This window comes from Salmo salar, chromosome 28, assembly GCF_965601325.2.
Source record: "Salmo salar chromosome 28, fSalSal1, whole genome shotgun sequence".
Taxonomy (NCBI): domain Eukaryota; kingdom Metazoa; phylum Chordata; class Actinopteri; order Salmoniformes; family Salmonidae; genus Salmo; species Salmo salar.
This window is the reverse complement of record NC_138318.1, coordinates 13,343,109-13,362,500: the sequence shown is the minus strand read 5'-3', so window position 1 is coordinate 13,362,500 and position 19,392 is coordinate 13,343,109. Positions and strand designations below refer to the sequence as shown.

General features: G+C 42.7%; 1 protein-coding gene across 3 annotated transcripts in view; it reads right to left on the bottom strand.

Moving 5' to 3' along the window:
• The window catches only part of cacna1g (calcium voltage-gated channel subunit alpha1 G), a 209,547-nt gene that overhangs the window by 38,662 nt on the left and 151,493 nt on the right, over window positions 1-19,392 (bottom strand). For all 3 annotated transcript variants that reach the window (XM_082970476.1, XM_045710396.2, XM_082970475.1), the window contains exons 20-23: window positions 13,769-13,895; window positions 10,839-10,964; window positions 9,944-10,033; window positions 1,073-1,265 (exon numbers count right to left, since the gene is read on the bottom strand). In XM_082970476.1, coding sequence (XP_082826602.1) covers window positions 1,073-1,265; window positions 9,944-10,033; window positions 10,839-10,964; window positions 13,769-13,895 — 536 coding nt within the window. The remainder of the gene's footprint in view (window positions 1-1,072; window positions 1,266-9,943; window positions 10,034-10,838; window positions 10,965-13,768; window positions 13,896-19,392) is intronic.

Here is a 19,392-nt window from a genome sequence, read left to right as displayed (position 1 = left end):
GTGACTGTATGTGTGTGAGAGGGTGTGAGTGCATGGGAGAGTCAATGGTGAGCACTTTGGGCACACCACATCTGCAAGAGAAAATCCATATCCATCTGTATTTCTCAAGAGATTACCAATGTCAACTACCGAAGGCATTCCCACTGTCAACTACCATCAACATTTGATGAAAAAAATCCAAATGATCTTACTTTGATCCACCAAAAGTATCTCTACAGCCAATACGGCTACTGAAATAACCACTATTTCTCATATCCAATGTTTGGGGTTAGAAGGCAGTGGAATCACTATAGAGAGGCGAAGTCGGGCATCTGGTAACCCGTTCTTGTACAGCTGGAGGGGCGTTCGGGCACAGATCTAGGATCAGCTAACCTTCGTATAATCCTAACCCTTTTCATATAGAGGAAACCATAGATCAGCATCTAGGTACTTCCTAGTTTGGTTTGTAGTTCTACCTACCCCTCCGGATGTACTACAACTACATGCAGGAGAGGAGGGGGAAGGGGGGAGATAGGGGGGATGTAACCTCGCCCTCACCCCACCCCCCTCCCTCTAACTCTGAAAGTACCACGCCATGCAAGTCCCGTCCACCAGTACTCACTGGGCATGCTCCAAGGGGACGGTCCTAAGTACGCCCTCTACGATAGGCCAGGCAGGAAAAAGGGGGGGGGGGGGTCTATTCTTACTAGACCAGCGCTCAACAACTCCGATCCTGGAGAGAGGCTGGGTGTGTGGGCTTTTGTTCCAGCCCAGCACTAACACACCTGATTCCAGGCTTTACAATTATTGCTGGGCTAGAACCAAAGCCTGCACACGCAGTAGCTCTCCTGGACCAGAATGGGTGACCACTGACCCCCAAACAAAGAGAGGATATCTAGCGGGGACACTACAGGGAGGAAAACAATTTCAAAAGAAAAGGCACTTCTACAGTAATGCAAAATAGCAACTATTTCAGGTCTAGCGCGTTTCTACGTCCGTTGACTTCGGTCAAATCAAACCAAAACAAGCTCAAACCAGGCAGGACTCAGAAAGATGTGGAAAGACTACCGACCAGCCAGCTCCTTCTCCTTACTCCGTCTCTTTTTCTCCATCCGTTTCAGTCTCTTCTCCTCCCTGCGCTTAGCCTCCTCGGCCTCCTGGCTGCGCCGACACTTGTGGAAGTTCTCCACCACCACACCCACGAACATGTTGAGCACGAAGAAGCTGACGATGAGCAGGAAGGAGATGAAGTAGAGGAGCATCCATGGGTTGTAGTTCAGCTGTGGCTGAAGTGGGGAGACATATACAGAGGATAGTGTTATATACTGTACTCGCATACACACACACAGTGTGATGTTATATACGCACACTCATGCTTGGCACAGTTATGAGTATTGAGGTGGTGTACTCAATGCAAAGCTGCAAAACCAGCACTCATCCCACTGGGCACAGATGTCAATTTAACGTCTATTCCACGTTGGTTCAACGTCACTTTATTGAAATGACGTGGAAACAACGTTGATTCAACCAGTGTGTGCGCAGCGGGATGTGTGTGTGTCTCTATCCAACTTGAGCGGAACACACTACCAGCTAGCTGCCTTTTGTGACTGCCAGGACACCGTCATCCTGCTGCTACAGTCAACACTACAAAATGTAGAAATTAATGCATGAATAAACACATGAATAATACTGTTTATTTGATACAAAACAGTACATCAGGAAAGCTAAATGTATGAATATACACAGTACTGTAAGCTGCAGAACATGTGGAAGAAGCTAGAGGGTTGTTGGAAGTTGTGCTGGATGATGTTGGACAGTAAGCAGCTTATTGAGAATAGGAGATCAATGCCTAGTCCCTAAAGCAGAGACAGAAACGCTGACCCGATGTTTCATAAACATCAACATGTCTCTGGTCCTAGCCAACCAAGCCTTTGTTCTACTGTTCTGCTACTGTATCTCTAGTGAACAGAGAAAAAGTACGTGTGTGTGTGTGTGTGTGTGTGTGTGTGTGTGTGTGTGTGTGTGTGTGTGTGTGTGTGTGTGTGTGTGTGTGTGTGTGTGTGTGTGTGTGTGTGTGTGTGTGTGTGTGTGTGTGTGTGTGTGTGTGTGTACATATTCAGTGGCTAGTGAGTTTACACACCCCTTCCACAGACTTCACATTTTGCTGTCTTAAAATGAATTAAAAAAAATAATAATCCCACAGATCTACACAACCTACTCCACATTTTCAAAGAGAAAGAATATTTTAGAACATTTTCCAAAAATGTCTTGATTGCTTATGTCTCCACACCCCAGAGTTAATACTTGGTGGAAGCATTTCTACAATAATAATATTCTACCAAATGTACCCAGCCCTCAGGGCAACATATGCCCATTGTTTTTGTCAAAATTGCTCAAGCTCAGTAAATTTGGTTAGGAATCATTGACAGGCAGCAGGGTCAGACTGGGAAAATAATTCGGCCCTTGCATTTATCCACACCATCCCACATCACTATCCACTGTCCACTGTCCACACCAGCCCACATTACTATAACAGGGTTCCAGAATAAAACGTTTATTTTTTCCTTGGTGTCACCAGCCCATTATTTGGTCGGACCCACTTAACAAAGAGCTGCAGTCAGTTTCAGATTGGGTGGCAAGAAATAAGTTAGTCCTAAATATTTCAAAAATGTAAAGTAATGAATTTGGGACAAATCATTCACTGAACCCTAAACCTCTACTAAATCTTGTAAGGAATTATGTCGAAATTGTTGTGGTAAGGTGCCACAAAGAGGGACTTTATAATTACAATTGGCCTAGAACAGAGCAGCACGGCTGACCCCTAAATGTACACAGAGAGATAACATTAATAATATGTCAATCTCTCCTGGCTCAAAGTAGAGCAGATATTGACTTTGTCAATATTTGTATATGTGAGAAGAATTGACATGTTGATTTCACAGAGCTGTCTGTTTAAACTACTATCACACAGCTCAGACACCCATGGTGGAAAAAGTACCCAATTGTCATACTTGAGTAAAAGTAAAGATACCTTAATAGAAAATAACTCGAGTAAAAGTGAGTCACCCAGTAAAACACTTCTTGAGTAAAAGTCTAAAAGTATTTGGTTTAAAATATACTTAAGTATCAAAAGTAAAAGTAATTGCTAAAATATACTTAAGTATCAAAAGTAAATGTATAAATAATTTCAAATTCCTTATATTAAGCAAACCAGACGGCACCATTTTCTTGTTTTTGTATTTATTTACGGAGAGCCAAGGGCACTCTCCAACACTCAGACATGATTTACAAATGATGCATGTGTGTTTAGTGAGTCCGCCAGATCAGAGGCAGTAGAGATGACCAGGGATGTCCTTTCAATAAGTGTGTGAATTGGATCATTGTCCTGCTAAGCATTCAAAATGTAACATGTACTTTTGGGTGTCAGGTAAAATGTAGTGAAGTAAAAGTTGTCAAAAATATAACTAGTAAAGTAAAGTACAGATACCCCCCCAAAAAATTGAACGCCTTAAGTACCCCACAAGACATGCCACCAGAGGTCTCTTCACAGTCCCCAAGTACAGAACAGACTATGGTAGGCGCATAGTACTATGTAGAGCCATGGCTACATGATACTCTATTCCACATGAAGTAACATGCAAGCAGTAAAATCAGATTTACAAAACAGATAAAAATACACCTTATGGAACAGCAGGGACTGTGAAGAGACACACACACAGGCACAGACAACCGCATAAACACACATCAGATAACATACGCACTATACACACACATGGATTTTGAGTTGTAGATATGTTGTAGTAGAGTGTGTAGTGATCACATTTAATGTGTTGTGAAATCTGTTGTGAAATGTAATGTAATGTTTTTTTAATTGTATATAACTGACGTAATTTTGCTGGACCCCAGGAAGAGTAGCTGCAGCTTTGGTAGCAGCTAATGGGGATCCATAATAAATACAAATCCTGAATCGGCCTAATCATCTGATAAAGTAATTCATACTGCTTTATTACAAAGTATAATAAATACTGACTGCTGAGCTACCTAAAGAAATATGTTTTTTTCCCATCTAACACATCCAGGCAGGAATGCATGCTTCAAGATATTTTGATGTGCAACCAAATCTAGACTGTCATGAATTTTGGGTTGACAATTCCACTATAGTTGACATATTTTACTGTCAAAATAAGATTCCAGAATTTCCTGATTTCTTTCTTGCTCAATAGAGATGAATTACATAGATCTTTATGTTTACATACATCTTTATGTACACTAACTAATATCATAGGCTAATTAATTTGGGGTGCAACACCTGAGGAAGTGGAAACTCAAAACATAAAAACTATAATAGCTGCTGCTAGTAGCCATGTATTCATCAAACAGTAAATGTAATGTCCACATTTAGTTTTTGCAGTTGTAGGCTACTACCCATGAGACCTATATGTCTATTCCCTCGCATTGGCCGGTGCGCTTTTTGCGTGTGCACCGCTCCATATCTCAAAGCCATATCAAATATCTTGGTTGTAAAATAATTGTTAGTGAGCTGAATATTGAGAGTTGAGAAATAAAAATGATACCTACAGAAAGTGGACCCTCCTCTCCTCGACAGGGACAAGGGGACAAAGCTTCCAAAGTAGTGTTTTTCCCAAAATTTCATTCTGAAATGCATTTTTCTCTCGAGAACATGGCGGAGAGGAGAGTGGCTCACTCATCAAACCAGCAGGCCGCAGCGAGGTCACAGGGGCAGGGTAGACAGTCCATTACAAGAATCATGAGGATAATGCACTTTACTGTTTGACCAAATCATGGTTTAGCAGCTCCACAAATGTAAAGTTTTGAGTGAGATGACAATGTATAATGTGCTTTTTCTACGTTTATAGGCACCCTTTCCATTTTTACGATCCATGATCTTGGCTTTCTGAACTGATGACAGAGTCTGAGGAGGTCTCTTTGCTGATGCCGAGTTTGACTTTGAATGTGAGTTTGCATGACCTCAGCTCAGCCTATCAGAAAACCGGGCCGGCCCATCTTGGTAGGGAGGCCGGACATTGCCCACTGATCAGCCAAATGCTCATTATAGATTAGTATAAAAGAGAAATTGCTAAAAAAAAAAACAAAGCCTTACAAACTAATCTTAACAGGCCAATGGGCACCCAGTCTATTTTATTTTTATACACTGCTCAAAAAAATAAAGGGAACACTTAAACAACACAATGTAACTCCAAGTCAATCACACTTCTGTGAAATCAAACTGTCCACTTAGGAAGCAACACTGATTGACAATACACTTCACATGCTGTTGTGCAAATGGAATAGACAACAGGTGGAAATTATAGGCAATTAGCAAGACACCCCCAATAAAGGAGTGGTTCTGCAGGTGGGGACCACAGACCACTTCTCAGTTCCTATGCTTCCTGGCTGATGTTTTGGTCACTTTTGAATGCTGGCGGTGCTTTCACTCTAGTGGTAGCATGAGACGGAGTCTACAACCCACACAAGTGGCTCAGGTAGTGCAGCTCATCCAGGATGGCACATCAATGCGAGCTGTGGCAAAAAGGTTTGCTGTGTCTGTCAGCGTAGTGTCCAGAGCATGGAGGCGCTACCAGGAGACAGGCCAGTACATCAGGAGATGTGGAGGAGGCCGTAGGAGGGCAACAACCCAGCAACAGGACCGCTACCTCCGCCTTTGTGCAAGGAGAAGCAGGAGAAGCACTGCCAGAGCCCTGCAAAATGACCTCCAGCAGGCCACAAATGTGCATGTGTCTGCTCAAACGGTCAGAAACAGACTCCATGAGGGTGGTATGAGGGCCCGACGTCCACAGGTGGGGGTTGTGCTTACAGCCCAACACTGTGCAGGACGTTTGGCATTTGCCAGAGAACACCAAGATTGGCAAATTTGCCACTGGCGCCCTGTGCTCTTCACAGATGAAAGCAGGTTCACACTGAGCACGTGACAGACGTGACAGAGTCTGGAGACGCCGTGGAGAACGTTCTGCTGCTTGCAACATCCTCCAGCATGACCGGTTTGGCGGTGGGTCAGTCATGGTGTGGGGTGGCATTTCTTTGGGGGGCCACGCAGCCCTCCATGTGCGCGCCAGAGGTAGCCTGACTGCCATTAGGTACCAAGACGAGATCCTCAGACCCCTTGTGAGACCATATGCTGGTGCGGTTGGCCCTGGGTTCCTCCTAAAGCAAGACAATGCTAGACCTCATGTGGCTGGAGTGTGTCAGCAGTTCCTGCAAGAGGAAGGCATTGATGCTATGGACTGAATCCAATTGAGCACATCTGGGACATCATGTCTCGCTCCATCAACCAACTCCACGTTGCACCACAGACTGTCCAGGAGTTGGCGGATGCTTTAGTCCAGGTCTGGGAGGAGATCCCTCAGGAGACCATCCGCCACCTCATCAGGAGCATGCCCAGGCATTGTAGGGAGGTCATACAGGCACGTGGAGGCCACACACACTACTGAGCCTCATTTTGACTTGTTTTAAGGACATTACATCAAAGTTGGATCAGCCTGTAGTGTGGTTTTCCACTTTAATTTTGAGTGTGACTCCAAATCCAGACCTCCATGGGTTGATAAATTGGATTTCCATTGATTATTTTTGTGTGATTTTGTTGTCAGCACATTCAACTATGTAAAGAAAAAAGTATTTAATAAGATTATTTCTTTCATTCAGATCTAGGATGTGTTGTTTAACCTGTTAGGGCTAGGGGGCAGCATTGACACGGCTGGATAAAAAACATACCCGATTTAATCTGGTTACCACTCCTACTCAGTAACTAGAATATGCATATACTTATTACATATGGATAGAAAACACCCTAAATTTTCTAAAACTGTTTGAATGGTGTCTGTGAGTATAACAAAACTCAAATGGCAGGTCAAAACCTGAGAGATTCCTTTACAGGAAGTGGCCTGTCTGACCATTTCTGGAACTTCTTTGCCATCTCTATCATTTACTAAGGATCTCTGCTCTAACGTGACACTTCCCACGTCGTCCATAGGCTCTCATAGCCCGGGAAAAAAGAGAATGTCGTCATTCCAGCCCCAGGCTGAAACACATTATCGCCTTTCTCAAGTGGCCCATCAAGAGACACTAGCTTATGCGCGTGACCCCGACCGCCCCCGCCTTTGGGATTTTTTCCTCTGTTTGCCGAAAAGGAGATTCCCTGTCGGAATTTTATCGCTTTTCTACGAGAAAAATGACGTAAAAATTGATTTTAAACAGCGGTTGACATGCTTCGACGTACGGCAATGGAATACTTTGAATTTTATTGTCAGGAATTGCGCCAAGCGCGCGACACTTCTTTACTATTTCGGATAGTGTCTGGAACGCACGAACAAAACGCCGCTATTCGGATATAACGATGGATTATTTTGGACCAAACCAACATTTGTTATTGAAGTAGACGTCCTGGGTGTGCATTCTGACGAAGACAACAAAAGGTAATGACATTTTTATAATAGTAAATATGATTATGGTGAGTGCTAAACTTGCCGGGTGTCTAAATAGCGAGCCCGTGATGCCTGGGCTATGTACTTAGAATATTGCAAAATGTGCTTTCACCAAAAAGCTATTTTAAAATCGGACATATCGAGTGCATAGAGGAGGTCTGTATCTATAATTCTTAAAATAATTGTTATGCTTTTTGTGAACGTTTATCGTGAGTAATTTAGTAAAATGTTAGCGAATTCCCCGTAAGTTTGCGGGGGGTATGCTAGTTCTGAACGTCACATGCTAATGTAAAAAGCTGGTTTTTGATATAAATATGAACTTGATTGAACAAAACATGCATGTATTGTATAACATAATGTCCTAGGGTTGTCATCTGATGAAGATCATCAAAGGTGAGTGCTGCATTTAGCTGTCTTCTGGGTTTTGGTGACATTATATGCTGGCTTGAAAAATGGGTGTCTGATTATTTCTGGCTTGGTACTCTGCTGACATAATCTAATGTTTTGCTTTCGTTGTAAAGCCTTTTTGAAATCGGACAGTGTGGTTAGATTAACGAGAGTCTTATCTTTAAATGGCTGTAAAATAGTCATATGTTTGAGAAATTGAAGTAATAGGATTTTGAAGATTTTGAAAATCGCGCCACAGGCTGGCAGTGGATGTTACGTAGGTGGGACGAATTCGTCCCGCCGGTCCCATAGAGGTTAAGTGTTCCCTTTATTTTTTTGAGCAGTATATATTCAAAATATTTTTGTGTGTGTCAATTTTGATCAGCCCACCCAACTAAAAAATGGTCCAGCCCATCTGGCATTTGCCAGAATTGCCAGATGGCAAATCCGCCCCTAATGGACAGCAATATTCAAACATTGTCTCTGACTTTCAAGCAAATTTAAGTCAGGACCACTCAGGACCACTCCACACATCTTAGGAAAGCCCTTCTGGTGTGAATTTGTGTAATTGTCTCACTGAAAAATAAAACTCTATTCCAGGCTTTGGTTTTCCTTTACATTTCTACCTGGGCTTGGCTCCTTTCATATTTATTTTGATCCCGACAAACTCCCCATTCGCTGCCGATGACAAGCATACCCATAACATGATGCTGCCACCGTAATACTTTAAAATACAGAGAGTTGGGTTGTGTTGTATTGGATTTGACCCAGACCTGCAGTTTTTACTTTATGCCAAAAAGTTATTGTCTTTGCCGTGTTGTCTTGTAGTATTACTTAACGTCCTTGTGGATGATGGATGATTTGTAATGGATTTTTTTTACAGTCTTCCTTTTTTTCACTTCGTCATACAGGCCAGTAATGTGGAGTGAATGCAATGTTGTTGATCCCTTTCCATTGTGGTGGCAGCACCATGTTATGGGTATACTTGTTGCCGGCAGGGACAGGGGAGTTTGTTAGGGTTAAAATATGAAAGGAGCAAAGCCCAGGTAAAAAGTTAAAGCCCAACTAGGTCTTCTAAAAACCTAACCTTGGGATAGAGTTTTATTTTTCAGCAGGGCAATTAAGCTAATGTTTATGCCAAAGACACACCAGAATGGCTTTCCAAGATGTGTTTAGTGTTCCTTAATGTTCAGTCTCCGTCCTGACTTAAATAAGCTTAAAAACATCTGACACAAGGTTTGAATATTGCATACTCCATCACTGATTCCCTACCAAATTTACTGAGCCTGAGCAATTTTGACAAAAACAATGGATCTATGTTGCCGTAAGAGTTGAGCAAGGTTGTAGAATCTGATTCAAAATGATTCACAGCTGTAATGGCTGTCAAAGATTTGTTTTACCTAGGGAAGTCAGTTAAGAACCAATTCTTATTTTCAATGTCAGCCTAGGAACAGTGGGTTAACTGCCTTATTCAGGTGCAGAACGACACATTTTTACCTTGTCAGCTCGAGGATTGGATCTTGCTACCTTTCGGTTACTAGTCCAATGCTCTAACCACTAGGCTACCTGCCGCCTCCAAAGATGCTTCCACCTAAGTATTAACTCTGGGGTGTGAAGACATACGCAATCAATACATCCTCATTTTTCATTTGTTTGTAATTTGGAAATGTTCTATAATTTTTCTTTCACTTTGAATTTTTTGGATTTTTAGGAAAAAATATATAACGAAATCCCTTTTTAGATTTCATTTTAAGGCAGCAAATGTGAAGACTGTGCAAGGGGTGTGTAAACTTTTACTAGCAACTGTACATGTGTGGGAGTACATATTAAAGGGGACTTGGCTAAGCCCCTCTTTCTAATCTCAGTGTAATGATGCTTCAGCGGTAATTGCAGCGAAAACAATCAAACAAACAACGGATTGCATTAAGACAACAGTAAAGCGAAGGTAACACTTTTTCCTCTCTACAACACCTTACGTTCTACTTTTATACAAGGATCAGTTGTATGCATTGATGAGTTAATGTATACCTTTTCCCATGTGTATGTGCATAATGTGTGTGTGTTTATGTGTGGCCGTGTGTGTGACTGGGTCTATGTATAGTGTGTCTGTTGTATACCTGTTGGTTGACTCCCACTGCATCTAATCCATCATACATGATATCCACCCAACCATCCTTAGAAGCCAGCACGAAGAGAGACATCAGAGCCTGAGAGAGAGAGAGACCGGGGGAGAGAGAGACAAAGAGAGAGAGAAAAGAGATAGTGAGCAAGATAGGAGAGAGAGAGAGAGCAAGATAGTGAGCAAGATAGGAGAGAGAGAGAGAGCAAGATAGTGAGCAAGATAGGAGAGAGAGAGAGAGAGAGAGAGCAAGATAGGGAGCAAGATAGGAGAGAGAGAGAGAGCAAGATAGTGAGCAAGATAGGAGAGAGAGAGAGCAAGATAGTGAGCAAGATAGGAGAGAGAGAGAGAGAGAGAGAGCAAGATAGGGAGCAAGATAGGAGAGAGAGAGAGAGCAAGATAGTGAGCAAGATAGGAGAGAGAGAGAGAGAGAGAGAGCAAGATAGGGAGCAAGATAGGAGAGAGAGAGAGAGCAAGATAGTGAGCAAGATAGGAGAGAGAGAGAGAGCAAGATAGTGAGCAAGATAGGAGAGAGAGAGAGAGAGAGAGAGCAAGATAGGGAGCAAGATAGGAGAGAGAGAGAGAGCAAGATAGTGAGCAAGATAGGAGAGAGAGAGAGAGAGAGGGAGAGAGAGAGGGAGAGAGAGCAAGATAGGAGAGAGAGAGAGAGCGAGAGAGAGAGAGCAAGATCGTGAGCAAGAGAGAAAGAGAGAGAGAGAGAGAGAGAGAGAGCAAGATAGTGAGCAAGATAGTGAGCAAGATAGGAGAGAGAGAGAGAGAGAGAGAGAGAGCGAGAAAGGGGGTGAGAGAAATAGGGTCAGAAACAAGGTTTCCACTAGAGCATTTTAGAAAGAAAGCGGTGGAGATACATCCCCCTGTATTGAGAATCGTACCTGTGCCAGGTTATCAAAGTTGTACTGCTGTCTAACCCATTTGTAGTTGGCCATTATACAATCTGACTTGTTGGTGATGTTTCTCACGTCATCTCCTTGACATGCAAAGAACTTCCCCTTGAAGAGCTGAAGAGAAAAGAAAAATGCAGACACACACACAGACAGACACCATGGTCACACTAATGCCATCATTATGGTACATTCCAATTGCTCCTGTTATTCCGTGATAGGATTCCCTTGCATGTCCCCCTAATTGTTAGTCACACACACACACACACACACACACACACACACACACACACACACACACACACACACACACACACCACACACACACACACACACACACACACACACACACACACACACACACACACACACACACACACACACACGAGGAACCCGGACAAAGATGATCTATTATATTGATAAGATAGCCAATTGACCGCTCTTACAATGGAAATACATGTCCTCAATGATAGAAGGCAGGCGAGATCAGTTGGGATCATTCTAGCCAATGAGAGGGCAGATACCGCATGTAAGCAACAGGCACAACTAAGTAGTTTTTCTCAAAGTTGCCAGAATGCCACGTGCATCCACTTATATCAGTACATTTGTAACAACCTAAACATTACACAACTTCTATTCGATCAAATACGCCTCACATAATTCGACACTCTCTTATAGACCTCCACACAAAAACAGGCTTGTCTCACGTGGACAGATTTTGGGCGGAGTAAATCCTCTCGCTTCGCCTCATCCTCTCTGACCCGGACCCCAAGGACATCTAACTCGTTAGTGTAAATTGGACAGTGGATTAACGGCCATGTCTTCTCCATCTATATAACTTGACAAGCAGGGCTAGCCCTCACAGCTGAGGTATAGCCCAGAAACGCCTGGAAGACCACCACTTCTGCTGACATGTCTCATGAAAAAACATTTTTCTCAGAGATGTTCCCTGATGTACGACCTATGAGTCCTCTCAGGGGGTGATTGGAGAAGAGGGGGCTTATGGGTAATGACATATTAGCCACTTGTCAGTTACAGTCCATTGATAGTGTTGTCACTCTTATACCAAAATCTGTCTGGTTTTAGAGCGAAACAGTTGAAAACAAGGTCATCAGTGATCTTCAGGATGCATAGGACAATTGTGTTCATCTTTTTATTGATTTATTGAAAGCCTTCGACACTGTTGACCATGCCCTGTTGCTGAGTAGATTCAAAAACATTGGTTTTGGTGCTAGAGTGGTGGATTGGTTGCAAAACTATCTCTCCGACAGAACCCAGCGTGTGGCACAGGAGGGCATAAAGTTAGAGTTTTCGACAACTCAGGAAAGGAGTCCCTCAAGGGTCCATTTAACATTAAATGGCCAGCTGATCGAAGGAGTATCTTTGTATAAGTACCTAGGCATTTGGTTAAATCAGGGTTGGTGTCAAACACGCTGGGGGTGGGGGGGGACTAAGTCAATATACTTTAAAAATGACTAAAACCAAATCTTGACTTTGTCCAGCTCGCTAATAATAATCTAAATGAAAGCTAGACAGTCAGGGAGCATAGAACATTCCTAAAAAGATGGATAGAGGACTATTTTTTGCAAATTTTGACAGTGAGGAAATATAACAAATTTTCAGGACCTCGTTAAAGACTGAATGCAGCCCCCAGGGAAAAATGAATTTGACACCCCTGGGTTAGTCAGTGGTTCTCAATCCTGGTCCTGGGGACGAAAAGGGGAGCACATTTTCGTTTTTGCCCTAGCACTAAACAGCTGATTCAAATGATCAACTCATCATCAAGCTTTGTTGATTTGAATCAGGTGTGTCGTGCTAAGGCAAAAACTAAAAAGTGCAGCCCTTTGGGTCCTCAGGACCAGGCTGGAAAACCACTCAAACAGCACATTGAAGACATGGAAAATAAACTGAAATTGAGATTTTATTTTTATATATTTCTATGTCAGTTAGGAAGAATTTTGTCCAAGATACATTTTTATCTGTGTTGGAATAGGTTCACATTATTTACATGCGAGCCTCCGCCATTACCCTTAAGCTACTGGAAGTGGTGTATCACGGAGTGCTTAGGTTCATAACTAACGCAAGGCCACTCACCCATCACTGTAAACTACAGTACATGACATGGAGAAGTGGCCCTCCCTTCCTACCAGAAGGCTTAAGCAATGTATGAGGCAGTGCTTGAGCTACTCCCTTAATATCTTTGCTCCTCGCTAACAACAACATCACAATCCTACAGCCTCCACTCTCAGTCAGTGCTCTCATTCACAGTTCCTTGGGCAAAGATGGAAATGGGGAAACAATCCTCCTACAACGCTTTTTGGTCTTGGAACAAGCTATAAAAGATTATAAAACTAGAGGAGAGGGTATTACTGTCCGAGTTTAAATCTCTGATAGAAGAAAATGGTATTGACCATTGTCATTGTTTTTTATGTATTGTATTGTGCTCTTGTGTAATGTCTACATGCTGACTACCTCCTGCTGAACACTTGTCAGGTCCTCCTCAAAAAAATAGGTTTCTAACCTCAATGGTATTTTACTGGTTAAATAAACGTAAAACATTATTATAATAATAAACTCTTAGGTGGAGAGAAGAGTTTGGTGTATATAAGGAGTAGAGATGAGTTCGCATACCAAAGTTATTAAGGTGTGAAAACGACTTGAAAGAAAAATGTTCCCTGACATTGGTTGAATCATATTGTTTTGGGAACACGTGCCTTCAGAAAGTATTGACACCACTTGACTTTTTCCACATTTTGTTGTGTTACAACCTGAATTTAAAATGAATTAAATTGAGATGTTGTGTCACTGATTTACACACAATACCCCATAATGTCAAAGTGGAATTATTCTTGAAATGTTTACAAATTAATAACAATATGCTGGGGCTTTTTGTATGGGTTGCATAAATTGTCTATTCTCACCTGTACTCCCAGGATACCAAAGATTATGAAGAAAGCGCAGCAGATGACCACGATGTTCCCTATAGGCTTCAGAGATGACATCAGAGTCTCCACTACCAGCTTCAGACCTGGCGCCCTGCTGATCACACTGGAGAACACAGAGAGACACAGAGGCACAATGTTAAACTTAGAAGACTGATGAAGAGGGCAGGAGAGAGAGAAAGAGAGAGTTGTTTAGGTCTGTTACAGAGCAGCCAGGCCAGATGGAGACGCCTGTGGCTCTCCCTCCCCCTCTTCCCTTTCCCTTCTCCTTCCTTCCTCTTCCTTCTTCACCCTTCGTCTCCTAGCCCTCTGTCCTTTTTTCTGTCACAGGGAATCAGTGACGGTCAATTGCCCTCACCCCTCTAGTACCTCTTCCCATCTTCTCACCTCTCTCTCTGCACCGTCTCTCCCCCTAATCAGTATGTATCTTTACTACCTGTCGGACTGTGTCTGTCTATCTTTCTGTCTGTCTTTCTATCTCTCTGTCTTTCTACTTGTCTGTCACTCTCTACCACCTGACTGTCTATCAGTGAGGCTGCATGCTAAGCTCAGCTTTGTCTTCAGTCCAGTGGTCTCATATTCAGGGAGAAGGGGGGGTGAAAGGAAATCAATAGTTCATTAGGAGAAAAACTGAGAGAAGATATACGGAGGATATGGAGATAACACTGAGACTAAGACCAGATCAATAACACTGATCAGCACACAGATATGGAGAAACACACTCGGACAAACATAAGCATACACGGACAAACGCACACAAACACATGCACGGACCCACCCACTCCCCCACACCACACCACAAGTGTAACACATTTGGGATGACCATAAATGTAATTCTATCATCTGCTCTCTGTCTCTCTCTCTCTCAATTCAATTTAAGGGCTTTATTGGCATGGGAAACATATGTTAACATTGCCAAAGCAAGTGAAGTAGATAATAAATAAAAGTGAAATAAACAATAAAAATTAACAGTAAACACAAAGTTCCAAAAGAACAAAGACATTTCAAAAGTCATATTATGTGCAAATAGTTAAAGTACAAAAGGGAAAATAAATAAACATAAATATGGGTTGTATTTAGAATGGTGTTTTTCACTAGTTGCCCTTTTCTTGTGTCAACAGGTCACAAATCTTGCTGCTGTGATGGCACTCTGTGGTATTTTACCCAGTAGATACGGGAGTTTATCAAAATTGGGTTTGTTTTCAAATTCTTTGTAGATCTGTGTAATCTGAGGGAAAAATGTGTCTCTAATATGGTCATACATTTGGCAGGAGGTTAGGAAATGCAGCTCAGATTCCACCTCATTTTGTGGGTAGTGTGCACATAACCTGTCTTCTCTTGAGAGCCAGGTCTGCCTACGGCGGCCTTTCTCAAAAGCAAGGCTATGCTCACTGGAGTCTGTACATAGTCAAAGTTTTCCTTAAGTTTGGGTCAGTCACAGTGGTCAGGAATTCTGCCACTGTGTACTCTCTGTATAAGGCCAAATAGCATTCTAATTTGCAGATTTTTTTTGTTCATTCTCTCCAATGTGTCAAGTAATTATCTTTTTGTTTTCTCATGATTTGGTTGGGTATAATTGTGTTGCTGTCCTGGGGCTCTGTGGGGTCTGTTTGTGTTTGTGAACAGAGTCCCAAGACCTGCTTGCTTAGGGGACGCTTCGCCAGGTTCATCTCTCTGTAGGTGATCGCTATGTTATGGAAGGTTTGGGAATTGTAGAATTGTTGAATTTAACGGCTCTTTTCTGGATTTTGTTAATTAGCGGGTATCGGCCTGATTCTGCTCTGCAAGCATTATTTGGGGCTTTACTTTGTACACTGAGGATATATCTGTCATGTCCTGACCAGTATAAGGGGTTATTGGTTATTGTAGTTTGGTCAGGACGTGGCAGGGGGTATTTGTTTTATGTGGATCGGGGTTTTTGGGTAATGTTCTTGTTTTGTATTTCTATGGTTTTCTATGTTGTGTATTTCTTTGTTGGCCTGGTATGGCTCTCAATCAGGAACAGCTGTACATCGTTGTTTCTGATTGGGAGTCATACTTAGGTAGCCCTTTTTTCACCTGTGGTTTCTGGGAAGTTGTTGTTGCATAGCTGTGTGTGTAGCCTGCAATACTGTTCGTTCGATCGTTTTCTTGTTTTGTTTCGTATGTGTTCAAATAAAGTTAAGATGAGCACTCGACTCGCTGCGCCTTGGTCCATTACGTACGTCGACCGTTACAATATCTGCAGAATTCTGCATGCAATCTCAATTTGTGTTTGTCCCATTTTGTGAATTCTTGGTTGGTGAGTGGACCCCAGACCTCACAACCAAAAAGGACAATGGGTTGTATAACTGATTCAAGTATTTTTTGCCAGATCATAATTGGTATGTCAAATTTTTTGTTCCATTTGATGCCTTAGAAGGCCCTTCTTGCCTTGTCTCTCAGATCATTCAAAGCTTTGTGGAAGTTACCTGTGGCACAGATGTTTAGGCTGAGGTATGTATAGTTCAATGTGTGCTCTAGGGCAACAGTGTCTAGATGGAATTTGTATTTGTGGTCCTGGCAACTGGACCTTTTTTGGAACCCCAATAGTTTTTGTCTTACTGAAATTTATTGTCAGGGCCCAGGTCTGACAGAATCTGTGCAGAAGATCTAGGTGATGCTGTAGATCCTCCTTGGTTAGGGACAGAAGCACCAGATTATCAGCAAACAGTAGACATTTGACTTCAGATTTTAGTAGGGTGAGGCCGGGTGCTGCAGACTGTTCTAGTGGCCTCGCCAATTTGTTGATATGAACTCAGCAAAAAAAGAAACGTCCTCTCACTGTCAACTGCGTTTATTTTCAGCAAACTTAACATGTGTAAATATTTGTATGAACATAACAAGATTCAAACGGAGACATAAACTGAACAAGTTCCACAGACATGTGACTAACAGAAATTGAATAATGTGTCCCCAAACAAAGGGGGGGGGGGGGGGTCAAAATCAAAAGTAACTGTCAGTATCGGCCACCAGCTGCATTAAGTACTGCAGTGCATCTCCTCCTCGTGGACTGCACCAGATTTGCCAGTTCTTGCTGTGAGATGTTACCCCACTCTTCCACCAAGGCACCTGCAAGTTCCCTAGCCCTCACCCTTCGATCCAACAGGTCCCAGACGTGCTCAATAAGATTGAGATCTGGGCTCTTCGCTGGCCAATGCAGAACACTGGCTTTCCTGTCTTGCAGGAAATCACACACAGAACGAGCAGTATACCTGGTGGCATTGTCATGCTGGAGGGTCATGTCAGGATGAGCCTGCAGGAAGGGTACCACATGAGGGAGGAGGATATTTTCCCTGTAACGCACAGCGTTGAGATTGCCTGCAATGACAACAAGCTCAGTCCGAGGATTCTGTGACACACGACACAGACCATGACAGACCCTCCACCTCCAAATCGATCCTGCTCCAGAGTACAGGCCTCGGTGTAATGCTCATTCCTTCGACGATAAACGTGAATCCGACCATCACCCCTGGTGAGACAAAACCACGACTCGTCAGAGAAGAGCACTTTTTGCCAGTCCTGTCTGGTCCAGCGACGGTGGGTTTGTGCCCATAGGCGAGTGCCTTACAACAGGCTTACAAGCCCTCAGTCCAGCCTCTCTCAGCCTATTGCGGACAGTCTGAGCACTGATGGAGGGATAGTGCGTTCCTGGTGAAACTCGAGCAGTTATTGTTGCCATCCTGTACCTGTCCCACAGGTGTGATGTTCGGATGTACCGATCCTGTGCACGTGGTCTGCCACTGCGAGGACGATCAGCTGTCTGTCCGGTCTCCCTGTAGTGCTGTCTTAGGCATCTCACAGTACGGACATTGCAATTTATTGCCCTGGCTACATCTGTAGTCTTCATGCCTCCTTGCAGCATGCCAAAGGCACTTTCATGCAGTTGAGCAGGGACCCTGGGCATCTTTCTTTTGTAGTTTTTCAGAGTCAGTAGAAAGGGCTCTTTAGTGTCCTAAGTTTTCATAACTGTGACCTTTATTGCCTACCGTCTGTAAGCTGTTAGTGTCTTAACGACCATTCCCACAGGTGCATGTTAAATAATTGTTTATGGTTCATCGAACAAGCATGGGAAACAGCGTTTAAACCTTTTACAATAAAGATCTGTGAAGTTATTTGGATTTTTACAAATTATCTTTGAAAGACAGTGTCCTGAAAAAGGGACGTTTCTTTTTTTGCTGAGTTTATATGTTGTAGAGGGTGGGGCTTAAGTTGCATCCCTCTCTCTGGATTTTATAATGTCGTATGTTTTCCCCCAACACCACTTTCCCTCAATTTGTATAGCAGACCCTTATGCCAAATTGAGTCAAAAGCTTTTTTGAAATCAACAACGCATGAAAAGACTTTGCCTTTGTTTTGGTTTGTTTGTCTATTAGGGTGTGCAGGGTGAATACGTGGTCTGTCGTACAGTAATTTGGTAAAAAGCCAACTTGACTTTTGATCAGTAAATTGTTTTCAGTGATGAAATGTACAAGTCTCCACCACTCCACAAATTTCTTGTTAACAAACTATAGTTTTGGCAAGTCGGTTAGGACATCTACTTTGTGCATGACACAAGTCATTTTTCCAACAATTGTTTACAGACAGATTATTTCACTTATAATTCACTGAATCACAAATCCAGTGGGTCAGAAGATTATATACACTAAGTTGACTGTGCCTTCAAACAGCTTGGAAAATTCCAGAAATGTATGTCATGGCTTTAGAAGCTTCTGATAGGCTAATTGACATCATTTGAGTCAATAGGAAGTGTACCTGTAGATGTCTTTCCAGGCCTACCTTCAAACCCAGTGCCTCTTTGCTTGACATTATGGTAAAATCTAAAGAAATAAGCATTTTTTTTACATTTTAGTCATTTAGCAGACACTCTTATCCAGAGTGACTTACAGTAGTGAATGCATACATTTCATTTTTCATACATTTTTGTTCCTTTTTTTTCATACTGGCCCCCCGTGGGAATCGAACCCACAACCCTGGCGTTGCAAAGACCATGCGTTGCAAACACCATGCTCTACCAACTGAGCTACAGGGAAGGCTAAATTGTAGACCTCCACAAGTCTGGTTCATCCCTGGGAGCAATTTCCAAACACCGGAATGGACCAAGTTTATCAGTACAAACAATAGTATGCAAGTATAAACACCATGGGACCATGCAGCCGTCATACTGCTCGGGAAGGAGACGCGTTCTGTCTCCTAGAGATTAATGTACTTTGGTGCGAAAAGTGCAAATCAATCCCAGAACAACAGCAAAGGACCTTGTGAAGATGCTGGAGGAACAGGTACAAAAGTATTTATATCCAAAGTAAAACGAGTCCTATATCGACATAACCTGAAAGGCCGCTCAGCAAGGAAGAAGCCACTGCTCCAAAACCGCCATAAAATAAAGCCAGACTATGGTTTGCAACTGCACATGGGGACAAAGATCATACTTTTTGGAGAAATGTCCTCTGGTCTGATGAAACAAAAATAAAACTGTTTGGCCATAATGACCATCGTTATGTTTGGAGGAAAAAGGGGGAGGCTTGCAAGCCAAAGAACACCATCCCAACCATGAAGCACGAGGGTGGCAGCATCATGTTGTGGGG